Source organism: Siphateles boraxobius, unplaced genomic scaffold (genome assembly GCF_051911475.1).
Source record: "Siphateles boraxobius isolate OS27281-9 unplaced genomic scaffold, OSU_SipBor_1 22, whole genome shotgun sequence".
Classification (NCBI taxonomy): Eukaryota; Metazoa; Chordata; class Actinopteri; order Cypriniformes; family Leuciscidae; genus Siphateles; species Siphateles boraxobius.
Genome location: NW_027508833.1, coordinates 29,371,641 through 29,393,324, shown reverse-complemented (window position 1 = coordinate 29,393,324; position 21,684 = coordinate 29,371,641). Strand labels below are relative to the sequence as shown.

Sequence of the window (21,684 nt, the reverse complement as noted above, 5' to 3'; positions counted from 1 at the left end):
TTAATTTTCAAACGTTAAACCATAAAGATTTTATTTTGGTGGAAAACCAGAGAGACTTAAGGCTTCTCTCGTGTTGACAACAGCTGGTTTATAAGCACTTTTCATTATAAGTTTGGGAAGGTTGTCTTCTTCCCAAACGCACGTTATAAGCAACCCAAACTCAGAGCAAATGCAGAGATGGAGTTCAAGTGGAGCAGCATTTAATCTAAACCGAGCAGCCCGGAGACACTGAAAACACTGGATCATGAGCTGCTCGCACATAAAAGAACAGAGTGCCTTACTTTCAACCACCCAGCACATATATTTAATTAATAAAATCACAGCTTTTGCGATTTGATTATCGCACAAAGCCATGTCACGATTTTGGTTTTATTTCAAATAATCGTGCAGCCCTGTGGCACATGACATTCTCCAGAACATTTTTTTTTGAAAATCAGAGAAAAAGAAATGACAGCATGTTCCTTATTTCCTTTCTCTCATGCTTTTTTAATTTACTTTCCATGATATAGCCAGCCCCACACACACACACGCACACACACACAGGGCAGTGCTAAGCTAATTAACAGAACGCATTCTGCTGGAGTTGGTGAAAGTTTTGCTGGTGAATGTTTTGCTCTACTCAGCTTGAGCTCTCTCAGAATTAGAGCAGAGTGTTTGTGTATTCAAGTGTTTGTGTGTGTGTGTGTGTGTGTTGGTGGGATTATGCGTTCTGCACGATAGGCCTTGTGCATCAAGCCTATAGCATTTCCCTCCAACCTGATTTTTAATGAGTTCTACAATTAGCAGAGTTCAACAGCCTGAAAGGCCAAATAAACCGTTTTTTAAAAACTGTCTTTCTTTCTCTCCCTCTCTCTGACCCGGTTCTTCCTCTGTTCTCCATATGCTGGTTTGTCCATCTCTGCAGGCCACGAGATGTGTTCTGTGGCGTTTCCGAGATGCGGTAAACGCGTGATTGTGGAGGAGGGAACACTATTAGGCGGACAGGGAGAGGATGAAGAGAAAATGGAGGGCGTCAAAGAGGGAGAGATGAAAGAGATAAAAGGAGAGGAATATTGTGTCTCCCCTTGAGCTGTGAAATGGTACACACGGACACGAGCCGGCACAGAATTAGGCACAGCGGCTAACCTGCTATGTTAACACCTCGCGTATTAAACAAAACCTCGACGCGCCGCTAACACCCATCTCGCTCGACGTACATGCACGCTTTTAATTATACGCAGCAGCTAGCCACAACGCTAACACCCCTCGGCGTAAACACGTTTAATAACACACCACAGCTACCCGCTATGCTAATGCCCCACTGTCACAGTCCTTCCAACGGCTAGCGCTACAGTAATGTGCCGTCTCATTGTCCTGTAATGTGAAATAAAAGGAGAAATGGTGGCTGGTGATAACGCGGGATGCGGCAGGAAAGCCGAGCTAAAGAAGATCCGGTCTATAGGAGTCCTCCATGGACAATGAGACACTGATTACCCAGCATGGGTGTGTGTTATAATGACGGTGATGATGATTTGGGCCATGTGGACTGGTGTGTATGTGTGCGTGTTGGGGCATAGGGCACTGCTGGCTGTCGCCAGAGTTTTCCTGATGTATTTCCGAAGGATTACGTGTGAAGCGACTGCCTGAACAAATGGAAGTGAAGCCCTCTGTGAACACCTCAAATTAGAGTTCAGACTATGTGGGTGTGTTGGTGTGTTTCTTAATGTAATGCTCCTTTGGGCCTTGAAAGCAGAAGTGTTGGTTGTCATTACGGAGTGAGCAACAAAAACGTTTTTTAAGGGCTGAAAGCCACTAATGGACACACACATATGGCCTGCTCCTAATGGACACACACACACAAGCTTCGTGAGCCAATTAAAAATCTCACAGGCCAAACACCAGCATTCGGCCTTAATGTTCTGTTAGGAACATTTTTACTAACATTTGCAGGGAGCCTATGGGAGCCAGGAATAACAAACACTGACAAAATGTGTGTCATCAGAATAAACATTACCTTGCGGATTGAATTCCACCCTGCAATCACATGCTTATTACTCTGCAGTTAATAGTGCAATACTCTATTAAATAATTCCTTTAGCAAAGAATGTACATTTTGTACATTGTTGTACATGTAATGCATTAAAATAAAGTATAAAATACAATAAAAATATATATATTAGATGAACCTTAAAAAAAATTACTTCAATTAATCAAAGATATATATATATATATATATTCTGTATATGCTATAATAAAATAACCTCATGTTGCTCTAAACTTTGGAACACAAAAAATATATTTTTTCAGAATGTCTCAGAGTTTTTTTTATCCATATAATGATAGCTGTTGTTTTGTACCCCATTTACTTTCATATTGTACCTCAAAATGTACATAGCACACTAGTGCATATTGGGCAAAACAATCCCAATATTTTTAGGCAGAGAATGAGTTATATCAATATTCAACATCCCATTTTCTTTATCGGCCATCTTGGATGTTTTTTTTCATCTGACCATGAAGCAATGTATTGTGGGTTTACCTTAATTATGAAGGATGTAAAGCTATTTTAGAGTTCACAAAACAAGGTATGTACATTTGGGATGACTGTCAAGATAGGCAGGTCACTAGGTTTTGGAACAGAGCTTCTGTGTGTGGTATTCCACTGTGAACACATTCAGATTTGCGTGTGCGTTTGCATGCTTATGAGAAAGTGTGCGTGCGTGTTTATGCATTGTGAGTGTATGTGCGTGTTCGGCCTATAAAAGCCCCCCCCCCCCCCCCCTGCACTCACCTCCAGCTGTCTTTGACCTTCCTTTTAAGTTGTTCCCAGCTGCACTACAGGCAATAGAGGTGGAGTCAGTATAAAGAGGCAGTTCAGCCATCTTTACTCCAGATCGAGCCTCCGCTATCAGCTGCCTGGCTCTCTCTCGCAGCTGCCTGCGCCGTTCTTCATCACGCTCCTGACACACACACACACACAGACATAGGCATAGGGAGAGGGGGGTTATTGAACGGGTGCCATCTCAAGTAATTGACAGAAATGCCATTTTCACTCCTCTCTCTCCCATCAGATTAGACTGATAGCAGCTTTCTTTACTATCCAGGATGGAGGGTCTCTGGCATAGAGAGAGAGCGCGAGTGAGAGATTCACTGCATGGTTTATTTGTCATTGATTCTGTATCCAGACATAATAAACCTGAGATATTTGCTGGAGTGTCATTTTTTCTCTGACAACATGTTTATGAGTGTTTTGTGTGCATCAACAAGAGGTAGAGACAGAAATGTATGCATCAACTACTTCACATCATCAATTTGGGAATAGACAGATGAGGAAAAGAGAGAAGATGACAAGGATCAGGAAATGTCATTGGGTCCAAACTTTCACTACGTTCATTAGTGAACACTGCTTATTAAAGGGTTAGTTCACCCAAAAATGAACATTATGTCAGTAATTACTCACCCTCGTGTTGTTCCAACCCGTAAGACTTTCGTTCATCTTCGGAACACAAATTAAGATATTTTTGATTAAATCTGAGAGCTGTCTCATTCCTCCATAGGCTTCTATGTAATTGAAACTTGCTGGCCCAGAAAGTTAGTAAAGACTGTTTAAAATAGTCCAAGTGACTACAGTGGCTCAAACTTAAGTTTATAAAGTGATAAGAATACTTTTTGTGCGCAAAACCCCCATAAAATAACGACTTTATTCAACTATTCAATTTCTTCTGTGTGGAACTCCAAGTGAGCTCACGTAGTGTAACAGCGCAGCGTTTCTGGTTCTACGTCAGTGAAGGCTCACTATTGGCCAGCATCACACACATGACCAGCGTCGGCCAATAGTGAGCCTACGTTCTGACGTACGTTCCTAATTTTGTATAGAAACTAGTTTATTTTATTTTCCTTTATTAGACTATGCAAACATTAAATGCATTTTACCAGATCCTGTGCATCTTGAACCTGTATTTTTTGTTGGATCTGGCAGGTTTGATCAGGAAGTTCTCATCCAGCATGTGTCTATATGAAGTGCTGGCTGGTGTAAATGTATTTAAAGGAGTGGTAAAATGCCCTTTTCGCAAGATGTAAAATAAATCTATGATGTCCCCAGAGGTGTGTTTGAAGTTTTACCACAAAATACCCCACAGATATTTTTATATAGCATGTTAAAATTGTCACTTTTTGAGGGTTAGCAAAAACGCACCGTTTTGTGCCTGGCCCTTTAAATGCAAATGAGCTCCCTCAGAGGGCGGGGTTTCAAGAGCTCTTGTGTGTAGCACCTCTTGTGTGTAGCCCCTCACGCAGACACACTAAAATGACAGAAACTGTTCTGCCTTTAATGTTAAAACAGAGTCAGACAAAGATGGAGAGACTCAAGAAGAAGTGACAACATGTAGAATGCAACATGACGTCTCTGAATGGTTAGTTGATGAATTTATGTTGCTGATGTGGAGTTAACTATCTTCAATTAGCATATTCCTTCATGATAATCTATAAATCGCTCTTATAGGAACTGAGATGCACACAGAGTGACTTTTTATTGCATGTGAAAAGAAGGATGCTAAAGTTTGAGCTGACTCACAAATGTAGTCTTATACAACAACTTTTCCTCTTCTCAACATGGACTGCGTGTCCCGTGGGCGGGGTTTATGTACATTTTGCTGATGTCACTAACCCGGGAGGATTGTGTGTAGTCCCTACCAGCCGTTTGTTGTAGTCCTTTTCTTTAAAAGCAATTATCTCCCTTTGCTTTGAACTTTGAGCATTTTAACTTTGCAGATGTTGTTTATGCTCAAACAGCAACATTACATACTAGCTAAAGTTAGAAAAGTGAAATCGTGTTTTACCACCCCTTTAATGACTTTTGAAGAGGTCCACACTGATTCCTTGTTCTGTCCAGTCGTCATCAGTGGAAAAAATAATAATATTTTTGTGTAATATTTATAACGTTAATATAAAGTTGCAGTATCACTACCACTCATTAACATTTAGACAGGTTTGCCTAGCATGATGGGTAACCTGGCTCCATAGACAGCCACATGAACACACATGCACACATTTACAAGGTGCTAACAGGTTTCTAAAGGAAAAGAGCAGAGAGTGAATTAGCCCAATTGGTTACAAAAGCGTTAAGCTAATTAACCCCATTTCACCTGTTTCTGTGGACACTGTTTGTCTGAGGCCATTGTTCAGAAGGACAATAAGCAGAGAGATGCAGATGAGGGAATCCCAGGAGCACTTTTCAGGGGTCCAGCCTAGGGGCCCTTGAGTCTAAGGGTAATTTGAACATGCAAGACAAAGCTAAGACCAGGTTACACCTGAAAACACAGAAGCGCTCCTGCCAAAGCTGAATTGGGCACGTTTAGTGTGAGTGTGTGTCCACTATGCTCTTGCAAAATGAATACATCTGCTCTAATAGGGGGGTAACTTGGAATTGCTCAATTTAATCACATGGCTATAAAAAAAAAGGAAAAAAAGGAGAGAACCATATGTTTCTGGGAATGTTTTATGTTTATAAACATAAAACATAAAACATATGTTTTATGTCTAAAATACTAGAAAAAATTGTGTCCGCTCAATTGTGCTCTTTCTTACAAGAAAATGATATCTATGAAAAATTCCAGTCGGGATTCAGACCGCATCATAGCACAGAAACTGCGCTAGTTAAAATTACAAATGATTTACTTTTAGCTTCTGACCAAGGCTGTATCTCAATACTAGTTCTACTCGATCTAAGCGCTGCGTTCGACACTATCGATCATAAAATACTCCTGGATCGACTACAAAACTACACTGGTGTTCAGGGACAGGCATTAAGCTGGTTTAGATCTTACTTATCAGACCGTTACCATTTTGTCTGTCTAAATGGGGAAAAATCAAAGATAACGTCAGTAGACTATGGAGTGCCGCAAGGATCGGTGTTAGGCCCTCTGCTATTCTCAATATATATGCTGCCACTTGGTAATATTATAAGAAAACATGGAATTAATTTCCACTGTTATGCTGATGACACTCAATTATATATCTCATCACGACCAGATGAAAACACTAACTTATCTAAATTGACAGAGTGTCTAAATGATATAAAATGCTGGATGACGTGTAATTTCCTGCTATTAAATTCAGATAAAACGGAGGTACTACTTATTGGTCCAAAAAACTACCCACAAAATCCCTTACAATACAACTTTAATTTAGAAAGATGTCCTGTTACTTTATCCACTACAGTAAAAGACCTGGGTGTTATACTAGACCGCAACTTGACTTTCGAAAATCATATTTCATATATTACAAGAACAGCCTTTTTCCACCTTAGAAACATTGCTAAGCTACGCAACATGCTATCTGTTTCTGATGCAGAAAAGTTAGTTCATGCTTTCATGACCTCGAGACTAGATTACTGTAATGCTTTATTAGCTGGCTGTCCTACATCCTCAATTAACAAGCTACAGTTAGTGCAAAATGCAGCTGCTAGAGTTCTTACTAGATCAAGAAAATATGATCATATAACACCTATTTTATCATCTCTACACTGGTTACCTATTAAGTTACGTATCAATTACAAAGTATTCCTACTGACCTATAAAGCCCTAAATGGTTTAGCTCCTGTGTATTTAACAGACCTTCTATCGCCATACAATCCATCGCGCTCTTTAAGATCACTAAATTCGAGGCTTCTGGTCATTCCTAGGATATCTAAGTCCACTAAAGGAGGGAGGGCGTTCTCGCATTTAGCTCCTAAACTCTGGAATAGCCTTCCTGATATTGTACGAGCCTCAGACTCGCTGTCCCAGTTTAAAACTAGATTAAAGACGCATCTCTTTAACCAAGCATTCACTTAATGCTTAACCTTTGATACTGCTGAATCGGTTCGAATGCATTAACATTATGAACATCAGCTATGCTAATTATTTCCCATCTGCCTTTCTGCTGTTATCTCGGGACGCTAGTCCCGAGGTAAATAGCGTTCGTCAGCTCCAGTTTGTATCCAGCCTCTCACGGAGACTTCAGATGCCCCAACGCCTGTGAAGAGACGACTCGACGCCTGTGAAGAGACGACTCAAAGCCGGCGATATGTTATGCCATAAATTAATACTTGATTAACTAACTGTATTTTTCTATGTACATTTCCGAAATGCAATTTCTGTAAAGCTGCTTTGAGACAATGTGTATTGTGAAAAGCGCTATACAAATAAATTTGAATTGAATTGAATTGAATTGAATGTGACAAAATCTGCCACTATAATAATGTATTTTTCGTTTGAGCTGTGAGGCTTTTGCCCTGTGCTCATCATACAATTTAATGTAATATAATTGTCATTCTTTCTGTAGCTGAAGTCTAAAACGCCACATGATCGGCTCAACCTTGCAGGTATCATCACACACAACCTTCGACACACTGTTTTACATACAGCGATTCAGGGCTAGGCTAGCCATTAGTACAGAAAATGAGATTCCATGTGTGTGTGTGTGTGCCCAGAGGACAGGATTACCACCGTGCCCAGTGTAAACTGCTTTTAGGCAACTCAGGAAATGTTCTGTAATACTGTAGTCAAGGAAAATTAACAAGAGATGAAGAACCGCAGCAGACAGAGGAAAGGAGAGATGCTTCCATCCATACAGACTGTGCTGAAACATTTAACAGAGGCTTAAACTGGTCAAATCTGTAAAGGTGCAGACAGATGCTTTATGAAGTTGGAAATGCATAGTATAGCTGGCATAAATGCTGATACACACTAAATGGATGCTGACATTGATAGAAAAAAAAAAAAAAAAAAAAAAAAAAGGCCAGACACTTGAATGCATCTCAGTGAGTTTTTTCCTAACCAGAACAAATTTACTTGTTACTAGTCACTGAAAATTGTGACTTTTCACATTTTATACAAAATTTCCAGGCCTTTACTTTTTTCCCCATATTTCACAATATTTTACAGTTTTGTTGGATTTAATTGCATTGGAGTTGAAACATTTTTTTTTGGGGGGGGGGGGGGGGGGCTTTGCAATAAGATTCTAGACATTAATATTAATTAATGCAATAACATATAATTATATATTTTCAACATATACCAATATATTTTGTAAGATTTAAATGTTGTATAAATTCATATTAAGCTAGATGAATAAATGCTGTACAAATAATCACTATGAAAATCATTTATTTTAAAATATATATAACTATTGCTAAAGAATTTAACCTTATTGTAATGTTGCCATTTATTTCCACAATTGTTTAATGTGATAAGTATTAATGCTTTAAAAAAATCATGGCAATAAAGCACTTATTTGAAATTGAATTGAAATTATGGGAGATTGAAAGGGAAAGTTAAGGTATGAGGTCAAAACAGTCATTGAGAGATACAAATGAACTCCCCAAATGAATCAGCCTTGCACGATGTGCAGAATAACCACTGTGGAACGATCCATTTCTACAGCAGCAATGAGGTGTGAAACTGTCTGTCCTCTTATGAAAAGATTTCTTTAATGACTCTCTCTTCAAATGGACTTCAAGTGGCTCTTCTTCAGCTACACTGAAGCTTGACCGTTCAGTCTGGACTCTCCAACTGAGCTATGCTTGGAGTGAGAGGAAGAGAAAGAGGGAGTAAAAGGAAGAGGAAGAGAGGGGAGAGAGATCAGTGGCCCACCAAACCTCCCAGCTGCAGATCTCCAAGCATAATGAGGGGATCCACAAGAACGAGTGAGGAAAATGAAAGAAGAACATAAGGGTGGCAGAAACGATGACAAAGTCATAGTTAAAGGTGTAGAAGAAAGCATGGTGTGTGGAAGGCCTCACTCAATCCTTTGGGAAGTAAAACGGGAGGGAGAGAGGCGCAAAAGCAGATAATGGAGGGCTGTCGCCCTCGTTCTGTACAGGAGATCCAGGGAGAGAGGGGGTGGGCAGTAGAGCTGAGGCCCAGACAGAAGCACTCACAGTGGGTATGGGGTCCCGGTGGCTGCCCCAGCCTGGCTGCTCTTTTGGAGGGGGCTGGAGGGTGGGTGGGGGCTGCGGGGTGCAGCGAGCCATGGAAGGAGTCGCTCGGCTGGGCACACACACAGGCTCAGGGCCCTGGCGCTAACACTGCCGTGCCAGCCAGCCAGAGACGGTGCCAGCCAGTGAAGCACAAACAGATATATTTGTCATGACACACTGAGTGTGCAGAGAAGGGGAGGGCTACACACACACACACACACACACACACACACACACACACACACACACACACACACACACACACACACACACACACACACACACACACACACACACACACACACACACGCACACACACACACACGCACACGCACACACACACACACACACACACACACACACCAAGCAGTGCAGAAGAAGAGAGGTTTTGGATCTTTATCCCGTTCAACAACAAACGTCTGTGTACAGATGGGAATCATTAGTAATTTATCAACTATGGTTCTGATTGCATGAATGATTCCATGGATGGTTACTTTTGTTATTTTAAAGAAAAATGGAATCTTATCCATTTTCTGGATAAGAAAATCCATTTTCTTATATCTTTTTCTGTATTGTATTTTTAATTGTGCATGCTCATTTTCCCTATTTTTACATTTAGATTTCCTTTGCCGTTATGTAATGCTCACTTAAAGTTAATCTTTAAAAACTAGAGATGCACCGATACTAAATACCTCCATCGATACTGATATTCAGAATGATGCCGATGCCGATACAGATAGTTTGATTTGATTTTCCTTAGAAAAAAAAAAATCTTTCCCAACTAATGCTGCAACAGGGATATACAGGGAACATACATATATATACAGGGAATATATATACAGGGATATACAGCTATACAGGGAACCCTCTCATTTTACATTACTATAATATTAGAGGTTAAAACTAACAACTATGCCCAAATTATTTTTTTTAATATCTTTTTATTTTCAGATATTATAATACACAAGGCAGTTTTCATAATTTTTTTCAAACACATATATATATATATATATATATATATATATATATATATATATATATATATATATATATATAACTTTTATTAAATTGGAAGAAAAGATTAGTGCTTCATGCTGCCACTTGAAACTGAAGCGAAACGGCGATCTGCCATGTCACATTTAAGAGTGTCAAACGCCATTTATAGCTTAAATTTTATGATAAAATGGACATACATTGAAGGCCGAGAATTTGTTTCTTATCAGAAGTAATAAAACAAAGATTTTTATGATTATTAAATGGGGTGCACTACAAATAATGTTTTGTGTAGGGAAAAATTGAGGATCTGGCAACCCTGGCTTGAACTACGGGTGATTCATAGGGTCAGATGGAGCGTGCTTTAAGATTGCTATTTTTTATTTTAACTCTTAATGCGATACGGTCTCGTTTACTTCAACAGCCCTAAATTCAACACAAAACATTTTCTTCACACACAGTATGAGTTGCAATCTGACGTTTTTTTGCAGCCTTTTGATTGACAGGATATAATCAGACCAGATCATTGGCTGTTAGTGAAAATATTTGCTTTAATTGAGAAAAAAAAAATCTCTTTTTAAAAGAGATGCACCAATGTATCGGCCAATAATCGGTATTAAAAAGAGGTTCAACAACACTGTTAAATGTCATATTTAGCAAATCATTGAATTATTTCTATATTTCAAAAAAAATTGTAATATGAATACTTATATGTTTAAAAGTGCATTTACAGACTTTCTAAACTGCAATGAATCGCGTGCAATGAAGTTGACTGCCGACATAAATAAAACTGATGAAGTCCTCATGGCAATCAATCTTATTCTAAGAACCGGCTCTTGATTTTCCACCATACTTTCCTATGAACTCATACAGACGGTACGCAAATAATCTTGCGTATAGTATAATATATAATATATATATAATATATATACTAGATTATTTGATTATTAATATATAGTATATATAATAACTCTGCACAGTAAAAAACGAACCCAAAAATTCAGTGCTTTGAATGCAATGTTTGAGACACATTCGAGAAAATGAAAACATTGCCATGTCTCGGGAATGAAAACATTGCCATGCCCCCCCCCCCCCCATCCTTTAGAAAGTGACCTGTGAAATAAAGACTCTTCCTTGTACTCTTCACCTCCCTCTCTCTGCACTGTCTATCAAGCCCTCCTCTCTTTTATTCTTCTTTCTCTCCCATTTCTGTCCTCTTTAAATGGAAAATACAGATCGTCTATGATCTGTCCCCTGGCTTCGTGGTCTGTAATGAGAAAACTTCACCTTGTGTCCCCGGCCATTCTAAAGGAAGCATTCGGCTGCTCCCGTTCACAAATCCAATTATATGTATTCGAGAAAGAGAGGGAGAAAGAGAGAGTGAGAGTGTACGGGATGGGATGGGAAACGTTGGGCAGACGGTCGGCGGACTGCTTTTCTTCTGTAATGTGGCCTCTGCTTGGTGTTGAGGTGTCAACTTAAAATGCAAGTAGTTGAGCATCAGCTAATCCTACAGCAGCCTGCTTTAGCCCCCAGCCAAACCAGAGCGAGAGAGAGCAAGAGAGAGCGCGCACACGAGAGAGATGCCACCGTGGCCTTATCGCTGGGCTGCAGATGTGCTTCCTGGATCAATGCACATACACCACGATCAATGCATTTGATAAAGAATTAAGAAGAAAACTGTACATGCTATCAAAGGCTGTTGTACATGGCATAATTATGCTTCTGCATGTGTGTAGATGATACTGGTGTGGAGCCAGGGCAAAGAGATAAATGGAGAGATAGAGATAGATGTCCTGTCCTGAGCACCCGGCTCAAAAAAATAAATAAAAACCTGTCAAACAGTTACCAACCCATTTCAGAGAAGAAGTTGAGGGTGGAAGGATAAAGACTATTGGCCAGGTTTGTCCCTCAGAAAGACATCTGACATTTAACATGCATGCATACGTACACCTCATGAGGGCATGAATGAAAATAACAATGTCAAGCTAGGGATTACTACCAAACAAAACATGCTTATTCAATGTATGACTGCAGAGAGCCAGAGGCAAGAGGGATATATAGATGGAGGAAGAGCTGTGTCTATACTGCTCTCTCACACACACACACACACACACACACACACACACACACACACACACACACACACACACACACACACACACACACACACACACACACACACACACACACACACACACACACACACACACACACACACACACACACACACACACACACACAGCTGAATGTGTGCAGTTGGAAAGACAAACCCCTGATGCGGGTGAAACAGTAGTAGATGAACAGGTTGAGCAGGCGTCTTGTGTGCAAGTGGGAAGAAAACTTTGCCCTTTACACAACAACATAATTACCAGGCAGAAAGAGCCATTCACCACAAGCTGTTCTCACAAACAACACACACCTGCTTCAGTCAACATTTAAGTCAGGTTTCTTCCGTGATGTGACGTGTTTCATTGAGAGAAAAAAAAACAAGACTGGGTCAACTGGGAATTGACTAGATTGAGAGATGAGGGGAGAGGGTTGAAACATAACAGGGCTTGGTGACAGGATGAGCAATTTATTACTTTGTTAAAATGCACAAAATGGATCATTCCCAATAACAACGTGAACATGCAATTAAAGTAAACGTGAAATCCAAATTGACTTTCAAACAATCCAAATTGAAATCCAAATTGACAGACAAACTTCTGACTTTCCCTTTTTTTTTTGTTATTCTAAAAACTTTTTATTTTTTGTAACCTGCTTTCACTTTAATAATTCACTCTTAATTTTCCACTTTTATCATTTATACTACCGTTCACCAAGGTTGCAATTATTTTATAAAAAATTGGCAAAAACAGTAATACTGTGAAATATTATTAAAATGTTAAATTTCAGTTAATACATTTTAAAAGCTAATTTATTCCTGTGATGTCAAAGTTGAATTTTCAGCATCATTACTCCAGTCTTCAGAGTCACATAATCCTTCAGAAATCATTCTAATATGCTGATTTTGTGCTCAAGAAACATATCTTATTTTTATCAATGTTGCAAACAGTTGCTGATTAATATATCTTGTAAAAACATCATACTTTTCAAGGATTTTGTGATAAATTAAAAGTTCAAAATAACAGCATTTAGTTGAAATAGAATTGAATGCATCCCTCATAAATAAAAGTATTTTTTTCTTTCAAAAAACAAAACATACTGACGATGAATGATGTGTAGGCTGTGCACGGTATTGTTTAATTTCAAACAAATAGTTAACTAGCTAGTTGTTTTAGCAAACTTGCATTCTGCAAAACTGGAAGAAAAAAAAAAGCAAATATGGCATCGTTCTAGTATGTAACGCCCATTTTTTATTCTGAATCAATGAATATCAATTTCTGCTCAGAAATACATCAAATTACAAAAGTAAAATGGGTTGCGGACAACAATGCACATTTTTAAGGTTCATATTAACTTTAAAAAGTTTTATATTTTTCAGTCTTTAGCAAGACTTGGAGCATGACCATTGTATTAAAATGTACTAATGCGAAAGAAAATCAAGTTACTGGAAAATATAGTACTAATGCTTGTACTTACTTTCTTTAATTAAAGTGTTCACACAGACACACACACTCTTAGCTCTCTCTCTCTCTCTCGCTCTCTCTAAACAAACACTTTTCAGTCCGACTGAAATAACTGGATTAAACAATTGCAATTTCATATCAAAATGAACTTAAACTTTATGCCTTTATCCTTCATATTTTATTCATAGGAGACCAACATATGAATGAGGTTAAAAACTGAAGGGCGGTAGGAAAGAGAGAAGGGAATGATGTAGTGAAAGAGAAGAAAAGAGTGGTTGTTGTGTTGGAAAGAGAGAGAGAAAAAGAGAGATGAGAAAAAAAGAAAGAAAAAGAGGAGACAGCCCCACTGAGAAATAACTGTGTGTGCGTAATGCCGGAGAGAGCAGTGGCTTGATCACAACTCATGAAGAGATTGGAGGGGCGTCTCTCTCTCCCTCTCTCTCTCTCTAACAGTTTCTCTGTTCCAACCAACCGCTTTGATCTCCACACTCACAGCCCTTCAACTACCTCTATCCATTCTGTTTCATTAGACGAGAATCCACCAGAAAAAGAAAGGTTTCCGAACTAAAAAGACAATCGGAATGCAGCGCGAGAGAGGCTGTGTAGTCACGTCACCATGTTAAAATGCATATGGAAGGCACAGTCACAGTTCCTTTGAAAGTCTAAGGGAATCGTTTGAGGGCGTCAGACCCAAAGAACAGAGAACAGGAGGACGACTGTGGCCTAATTGGCCCAATTAACTCTGAGTCTCTGGTGCTTGCTGGGACAATTGGTCTTCCCCGGGCCTTCCCACTGACTCTCACGCATCAGAGGTGGGCAGACGCTAACGACTGTGGACTACAGAGAGAGAGACAGAGAGAGAGAGAGAGAGATACTGCCGTACGTGGTGCGTCAGCACGGAAAACAGATTTACATAGAAAAAGCAATATATTTGATTACGTGCTGATTTTATGACTGACGTCGCAGTCAAACAAGGCAGAAAACTGAACATGATAGAGGCAGCGGTTAGCCTCAAAACACACACGCACAAGCGCACAGGGAGGCCGCCACAAGTTCAAAGGTTTGCTCCGTTTCTCTCTGAGAGGGAGGGTCATGGGCGGCTCTGAAAAGTCACCGCACTGTCACACAGAGCAGGAGGGAGGGCTGAGGACGGAGAAGAGAGTCAGGAGGGTGAAGCAGGGCCTCGTCGGAAAAAATCAAACACAGTCCAATTAAACTAATCATAACGAGCCAGTGAACACGAGGAAGCTCACCTGGAATCTTTTCCCTCTCTTTTTCCTCCCCCTCGCCATATCCTCCATAATTACCCTGGCCAAAGCGCTGTGAAATTACTGCACTGATCAACTAATGCTTGAGAAAATCTGAGGAAATGCACTGTCCCCTTTTTCTGCCTCCCTCCCTCCCTTTTTTATGATTTAAAGGACTACATAAATAAAAATCATTTCCCCAAACTATCGCTCCTTCTCCGTGGCTTTTTCTTCATCGAGGACAGAAAAGAAGGAAGAGGAAACTGACAGATTCTCTTTACTAAGGTGTTGCCCATGAAAGAATGAAAAAAAGTGGGGGAGTGTTAAAGCCATAAATTGTAAAATTGCACAGTGTAACAAGACAAGGCAGTAAAAATTAAAATAGTGTTTAAATTTTTTGCAATAAAACTTGTTAGCATGAAACTAGTGTGACAGAAACACTTTAAATGTTGAAATTGTCTTTCATCTTTGTTGTCATTACGACATAACTCTGGTAACCTGGAAAGGACTGTTAGAGCTGAAATAAACTAAACTAAAAAATATTAGATACACTCAAACAAAAATAAGAAATGCTGCCTTGGCACCTAGCTTAAATAAAGTTTAAATTGAAGAAGTACTAAAATTACTAAAACTAAAATATAAATATATTTTTATAAATATAAAATAAATGTTTTTTAAAAAGCACATCAAATTACTAAAACTTGAAAACATAAAAATAAAACTTTAAAATATTAATAAATACAAGAATATCATATAAATAATATTAAAATAACACTGGTGCTTCACTGTGATTTAAATCTTCTGGAATTACTGGAATTAAAAGATCTTGCTGTAACACTATGCCAGAAATGTAAATAGCACTTAAATTAAGCCTGAAACATTCCTTAAAGAGTGCATGTATGTGTATACTAGCATAAAGGAGATGTTGTACCGCTGTGCTTTTTCTAAATGTTCATTAATTAGCGATTTGCTCTCACCAGGGGGTGAAGAACATGAGAGCGACGCAGAGGTTTGGTCTTAATGGATTGTGAAGGCCACCTACCCATATTACAATGACCACTACTAAACAATTTATACCGTTAGCCTACTATCAAAGGCCTAAACACACACATATACACAGAGTTAGCAATGAGTAGGATACCAGGGAGACAGAGAGCGAACGAGAGAAAGAGAGAGTGTGTGAGGGAGACAGACAGTGGTGACAAAGATCAAAGCAAGAGAGCCATCGCAGCACAATGGAGCACAATTAACATGGCATGTAAAAGAACAAGAGAAGCACACACACACACACACACACACACAGAGCAGTTCTGATGAGAGGGGTGGGCTCACTGATGGCCCATTGATACACACCACTGACTGTGGACAATGACTGACCCGCTGGCCATCTTCACACACAATCAAGCATGTATGCTAACTGCTAACAATACTGCAACCATAGAGAAGCAGTGCTTTATTTAAAAGACCCCTTGAAATGGTTTGACAAACTTTTTTTCCCCCTCTAATAAATAATGAAGGGCTACTCGCTATAAAAAAGATGCCAATAGCCGTATGTCATATACATCACATCCTAGCAAAAATGATTTGTTTTTGAAAGAAGTAGCTTATGCTCACCAAGGCTGCATTTATTTGATTATATATATATATATATATATATTTTTTTTTTTTTTTTTTTTTTTTTAAATGTTATTACAAATGGAAATAACTATTTTCTATGTTTTTAAATTTCGAAATGTAATTTATTCCTGTGATGGAATAGCTGAATTTTCAGCATTACTCCAGTCTTCAGTGTCACATGATCTATTCAGAAATCATTGTAATATGCTGATCTGGTGCTCAAGAAACATTTCTTATTAATATTATCAATCTATATTCACATTTTTTTCAGGATTCTTTGATAATTATCAAAGGCGTTTTGAACTTTGTATTCATGTGTTTCCTATAACTTTTGATCAACTGAATGCATCCTAAAATGATCAATTTCTTTCAACAACAAAATTTTACTGACCCCAAACTTTTGAACAGTGGTTCAATTTTGGGGTCCATTTTCTCAAAAGAGGAACAGTAAATTTAGACACATTTTTCAAATTTAGGCAAATTAAAATATATATATATATATATTTATTTATTTTTTCTTTCTTTTTTTCTCTTTCTCATCCATCCATTGAATATTAATTCTAAAACTAATCAAAAGTTCCCTGCTCTTCTTTTATCTGAATGTCAAGAACGTTTAACAATTAGCAATAAACAGAAACACACAGTATTTCAGCCCATACTAAAGTGCTCATTACACCCCAATGACTTCACTCACTCTCTCGCTCTCATCCATCCTCACTTTCACCCCTCCATCTCTATCTACACTTTGAAAGAATGAAACAAGTCTTAATTTAATTAAAATATTCCCTCTGCATGCTAAAGCGTAAAGTCTCTTCTTAGCGGAGGAGCTTCATGCAGAGGCCAGTGATAAGATAACAGGGCCTACTAATCAAAACAAGACATCAACTAATCTAATCTAAATCACTAACAATTACCAGCGTGCCAAGCAACGCTCCCTTTTGATCAATGTTTTCTATTAAAAAGTGAAACAATTCAATATTCTGGCACGCTAATGCACTGAAGCCTCATTAGCACACATCGTCCTTGGGATGGAGGCATTGTGAACACACACACGGGGTTAATATACGGGATGAGGACCATCTCCCCTTCATCAGACTGCAGAGGACTTTTGCAGGAGAAAGAGACGGCTAGAAAAGGAAATATTGTTCTTTGAAAAAAACCTTAATTTATGGCAGCATCCCACTGAGGTGCCCTCCTGTTCCTGTTCTTTGCCTTCTTATGCATTTCATTCAAGGGCATCTCATTTCCTTTTAAAATTCATACAGCAAAACGTCTGAATAAATCCACCACATGCCAGATATTTCATCATGTCCTGAAACTCCCTCCCCTGTGGTTCTGTATGTTTATGCCACTGCGTTTCACACTATGCTTCCCCTAAAACAGGATGTCAGGAGAACTGAAATGTTATTCGGATGTGACCTGAGCTTTTTTACGTTGAGTGTCAGCCGTCTTGCAGTACTGAGCTCAGTAGAGTTTGATGTTCTCTGACTGGTCACTTCCTACATCACTACCTGGAGCCCTTGAGTAACCCTTAAAGACTTGTCCTGTGTGAAATGAGAGACTTTGGCATGCAGGCTCTTGGCTATAGAATAATATTAATCTCTATTACTTCCTGTCTGACAGGTCCTGAGAGGAGCCATAGAAAGGACCTTCTAGGTGTGTATTTCTACTTGGCAATAGTTTATGGAATAGTTTGTCCCAAGAAATTAGTTTTATTTTGGAAAAAATGTAATTATTAAAATGCGAAAAAATAGCTTTAACGGCTGGGTCTTAGTCTGTCTTAATGATTTTTTTAAAATAAACTAATTTTTTATAAACCTTTTTTTTTTTTAAATAGACATTTATAATATTACAAAAGATTACTATTTTAAATAAATGTTCTATTCGTTAAAAAAATCCTGAAAAAATGTATAATGGATTTTACAAAAATATTAAACAGCACAACTGTTTTCCACATTAATAATAAGAAGAAATGCTTCTTGATCAAACTTAGCAAATTAAAATGATTTCTGAAGCATCATGTGACACTGAACACTAGAGTAATAGCTTCTGAAAATTCAGCTTTGTTGTCACAGGTATTAAATGACATTTGAATATATATTAAAAAAGAAAAATCTTATTTTAAATTGTAACCATTTTTCACAATATTGCCGTTGTTCCTGTATTTTTAATCAAATAAATGAAGTCTTGGTAAGCATAAGAGACTTCTCACAAAAAGTCAGTGTAAAAAACAGAAGTCTCTCCTGAATGTCAATATCCAAGTAAAGGTGTGTATGTGTTTGAACTCACATCAATAATCTGTGGAGTGTGTGTAGGCGACAGTGCGTTAGAGGTGCTTTTGTTTCCAGCCTTCATAGCAGCATCTCTACGGGCCTGTTCCAATAGCAGCCTGGCCCTCTCCTTCAGCTCCTCTTGACGAGACAAGACCTTCTGCAATTGAGAGCAAGAGGTTTTCATTCAATTTTGAATGTAACAAAGTTTCCTTTTGTATTTGTATAACCATGATCTCTTTTACCTTCTCTTCCTTGTTGTCAGACCCTGGGGCAGTTACGATTTCCTGAAGAAAAAAAAAAAAGTAGGTAGACAAATCAGTAGATGCCTCATTCCCCTATATCCGAGTCAGATTAGCATCTCTTCTAAACGCTATAAATTATCATCAGATTGGTATGGCTGTGATTCTGACAGCTGAGAGGAGATAGAGTGACGTTTGCCCTGATCACTTAACATTGTGGGTGAGAGGGCAACTACACTGTGCAACACATTCAGTAAAACAGCCAAATGAAGTGCCAACAAACTTAAGGCTGTGGCAAGTAAATGTCACCATGGTAGCGCACCTCTCATGCCACAGCAGAGGCCTTGATGACATGTCAAAATAAAATCAGGACAAATCTAAGCTGGAAAGTTATTCAGTGGAAGAAATGACAGTGATACATGGAGAGTGTGTGATAAAAGTTGGCTGTGCTGCCACACCTGCAAGTGTGTGTGCGCATGCTGTATAGATGAGGAGAGGCTCTCATGCGGAACACGCTATAACCCGTGTCAGTATTAGAGCTGCAGGCGGGACGGCCTGTACATAATGACATGCCACTCCGAGTGACACGCGGCTGCTGTCTGTGCCGATCAGGCGTCTCACAAAATGGCAAAAATATCAAACATGTATAACGCTTCAAACAGTTTTATGTGCTTTGATTTTATATGCTAGCTTTTCCATTTAAGTTGTAACTGCTTTTCTGTTGGGAGTTTTCAGGGCATTAATCATTTAACTTGCATGTGTATCTACCTGTGTTTGTTACCTGAAAGTGTGTGTGTGGTCTGATGTTGTTGACTTGCTTGTGTTGGAACGTTTAATATGGATCCCACACTTTTAGACCAATGAATTTCCAAAATGGTTCTATGACTTTTCCAGTTGTTTGTGATGATTGTACTTTAAAAATAAATTTTACATTACACAAATAAAGTGTAATTTCTTTATTTAAATATTTAAAAAAAATGTTTTACTTTAAATATTAATGTTAGAAATTTCCATGAGCTTTTAGGAAATTTTTCAACTAATTTTTTCATGACTTTTCTAGGCCTGGAAATCACACTTGAAATTCCCTGTTATTTCTAGGTTATCCGGAATATTGGGAATCAGGGTTGTGTGAAATTGAATTTAAAATTACTTCTAAATTCTAATTCAAATTCTGAATTTGAATATAATTTAAACTGAGGTAGCAAACGTGATGCAGAATTACAATTTGAATGGAAGTAAAGATAAAGTCAACAGAAATACATAGAAATTCATGACACTTGATGATGTTATTTTTACCAGAAAAATTAAAAAGTTTTGTTAAAAACTATCAGAAAAAGATAGACAGAGACAAACAGATAGATGGACAGATAGAAAGAGAAGCCAAACAGATAGACAAGACAGACAGAACAATATAATGAACAACAGAACAAACAACAAACAGACAAGTTTATAGACCTTAGAGATAATTAAATATAGAACGACAGAGTGAAAGATAGGACAACCGATAAAAAGAATAGTAGGATGATAGAACAAATGACAGACAGACACAAAAAATACAGAATTATAGATATTATGACAGACAGAATGATAGAGCCAATGACAGAAAGATGAATAAATAAACAGATAGAATGATAGAGAAAAAGACAGACAGGACAGACAGACATAAGGTTTATAGACTTTAGAGAGAGACACATAGATAGAACAACAAAAAATGAATGTCTGACTGTAGTTCTGTCATTCTGTCTGACAGATGTTGTCATTTTGTATTCAGAAATATGTGCATATCTAAGCATGCGTGTGTGTGTGTGTGTGTGTGTGTTGACATTTACCTGTGTGTGTTTAGCGGGTGTGTGTGTGTGGTTGGTCTGGGCACTGCTGTCTGATGTGCTGTCAGATTCCGAGTGGCGCAAACTAGCTCTCTTCTTCTTGATAAGATCAGTGTCTCTGTTGTACGTGAAGCTCAGTTTGTGTGTGTTTGCTAGAGAAGACCCAGTCTGCCATGTGGGCAACCCAGATTCAGTTTGTTTTTCGGCAGGTCGTGGGGCCTCGTGCTGCTCCCTGGAGACTCTGGTGTCAGCGCTGGTCAACCCACCCGACTGCCCTCTCTCCTTTTCTCTCTCCAGCCTGTGAGACAGGTCACCCATGTCCAGTGTATCTGCTTTGAGGAGCTTTTTCTGTTCTGCAGCTGGAGGTTGGCTAGTGGAGGTCTCCAGGCTGGTTCTGGTGCTCTGGGCGGATCGTGGGTGAAGTTCTGTGATCGTTGGAGCTGCTGGAGAATCGCGGCCTGCTTTAGACAACCGTAAAGATGGAGTTACTTCTTTTAAAACTTCCCCAGGTGAGACGGACAGAGAACCAGATCCCCCGCCTGTCACGACTGACTTCACTTCCTCTTCTTTCTCACCATGCTCACTATTACTTTCTGCGGCATCTTGATCAGTGGGCTCACGGTTTATGTCGTTGAGTTCGGCGTAGAACTTGTCTTGGTCAATAGAACTGTTTGTGTCTGTTTCGAAATCTCCAACTTTGTATGTGCTACGACTGCTGTTGGCTTCGATCTGCACGACGTTGAGTTCCTCACCACTGAAATGTGCGCGGATCTGATACAGATACGTCATCACTGTCAGCTTATCCGGGATCGCCAGCAGAACCATGTCAGACGGCTCTAGGAGCCGAGAGATTCCCAGACTGGCAAAAACATCATATGCCTGCAGACATAAAAACATCAACAATGTATTCTGAAGTGCAAATAGTTGGGGATTTTTTTTTTCTGGTTCAGACTATAACTCTTAAAAAAACTAAAAATAG

At 38.8% G+C, this 21,684-nt stretch overlaps 1 protein-coding gene across 9 annotated transcripts in view; it reads right to left on the bottom strand.

Annotated features, from left to right (window-relative positions):
• The window catches only part of ehbp1 (EH domain binding protein 1), a 153,825-nt gene that overhangs the window by 38,309 nt on the left and 93,832 nt on the right, over positions 1 to 21,684 (bottom strand). For all 9 annotated transcript variants that reach the window (XM_077239519.1, XM_077239517.1, XM_077239511.1 and 6 more), the window contains 4 exons: positions 20,709 to 21,584; positions 18,883 to 18,924; positions 18,657 to 18,797; positions 2,771 to 2,939 (listed from right to left, as the gene is read on the bottom strand). In XM_077239519.1, the coding sequence (XP_077095634.1) occupies positions 2,771 to 2,939; positions 18,657 to 18,797; positions 18,883 to 18,924; positions 20,709 to 21,584 (1,228 nt within the window). The remainder of the gene's footprint in view (positions 1 to 2,770; positions 2,940 to 18,656; positions 18,798 to 18,882; positions 18,925 to 20,708; positions 21,585 to 21,684) is intronic.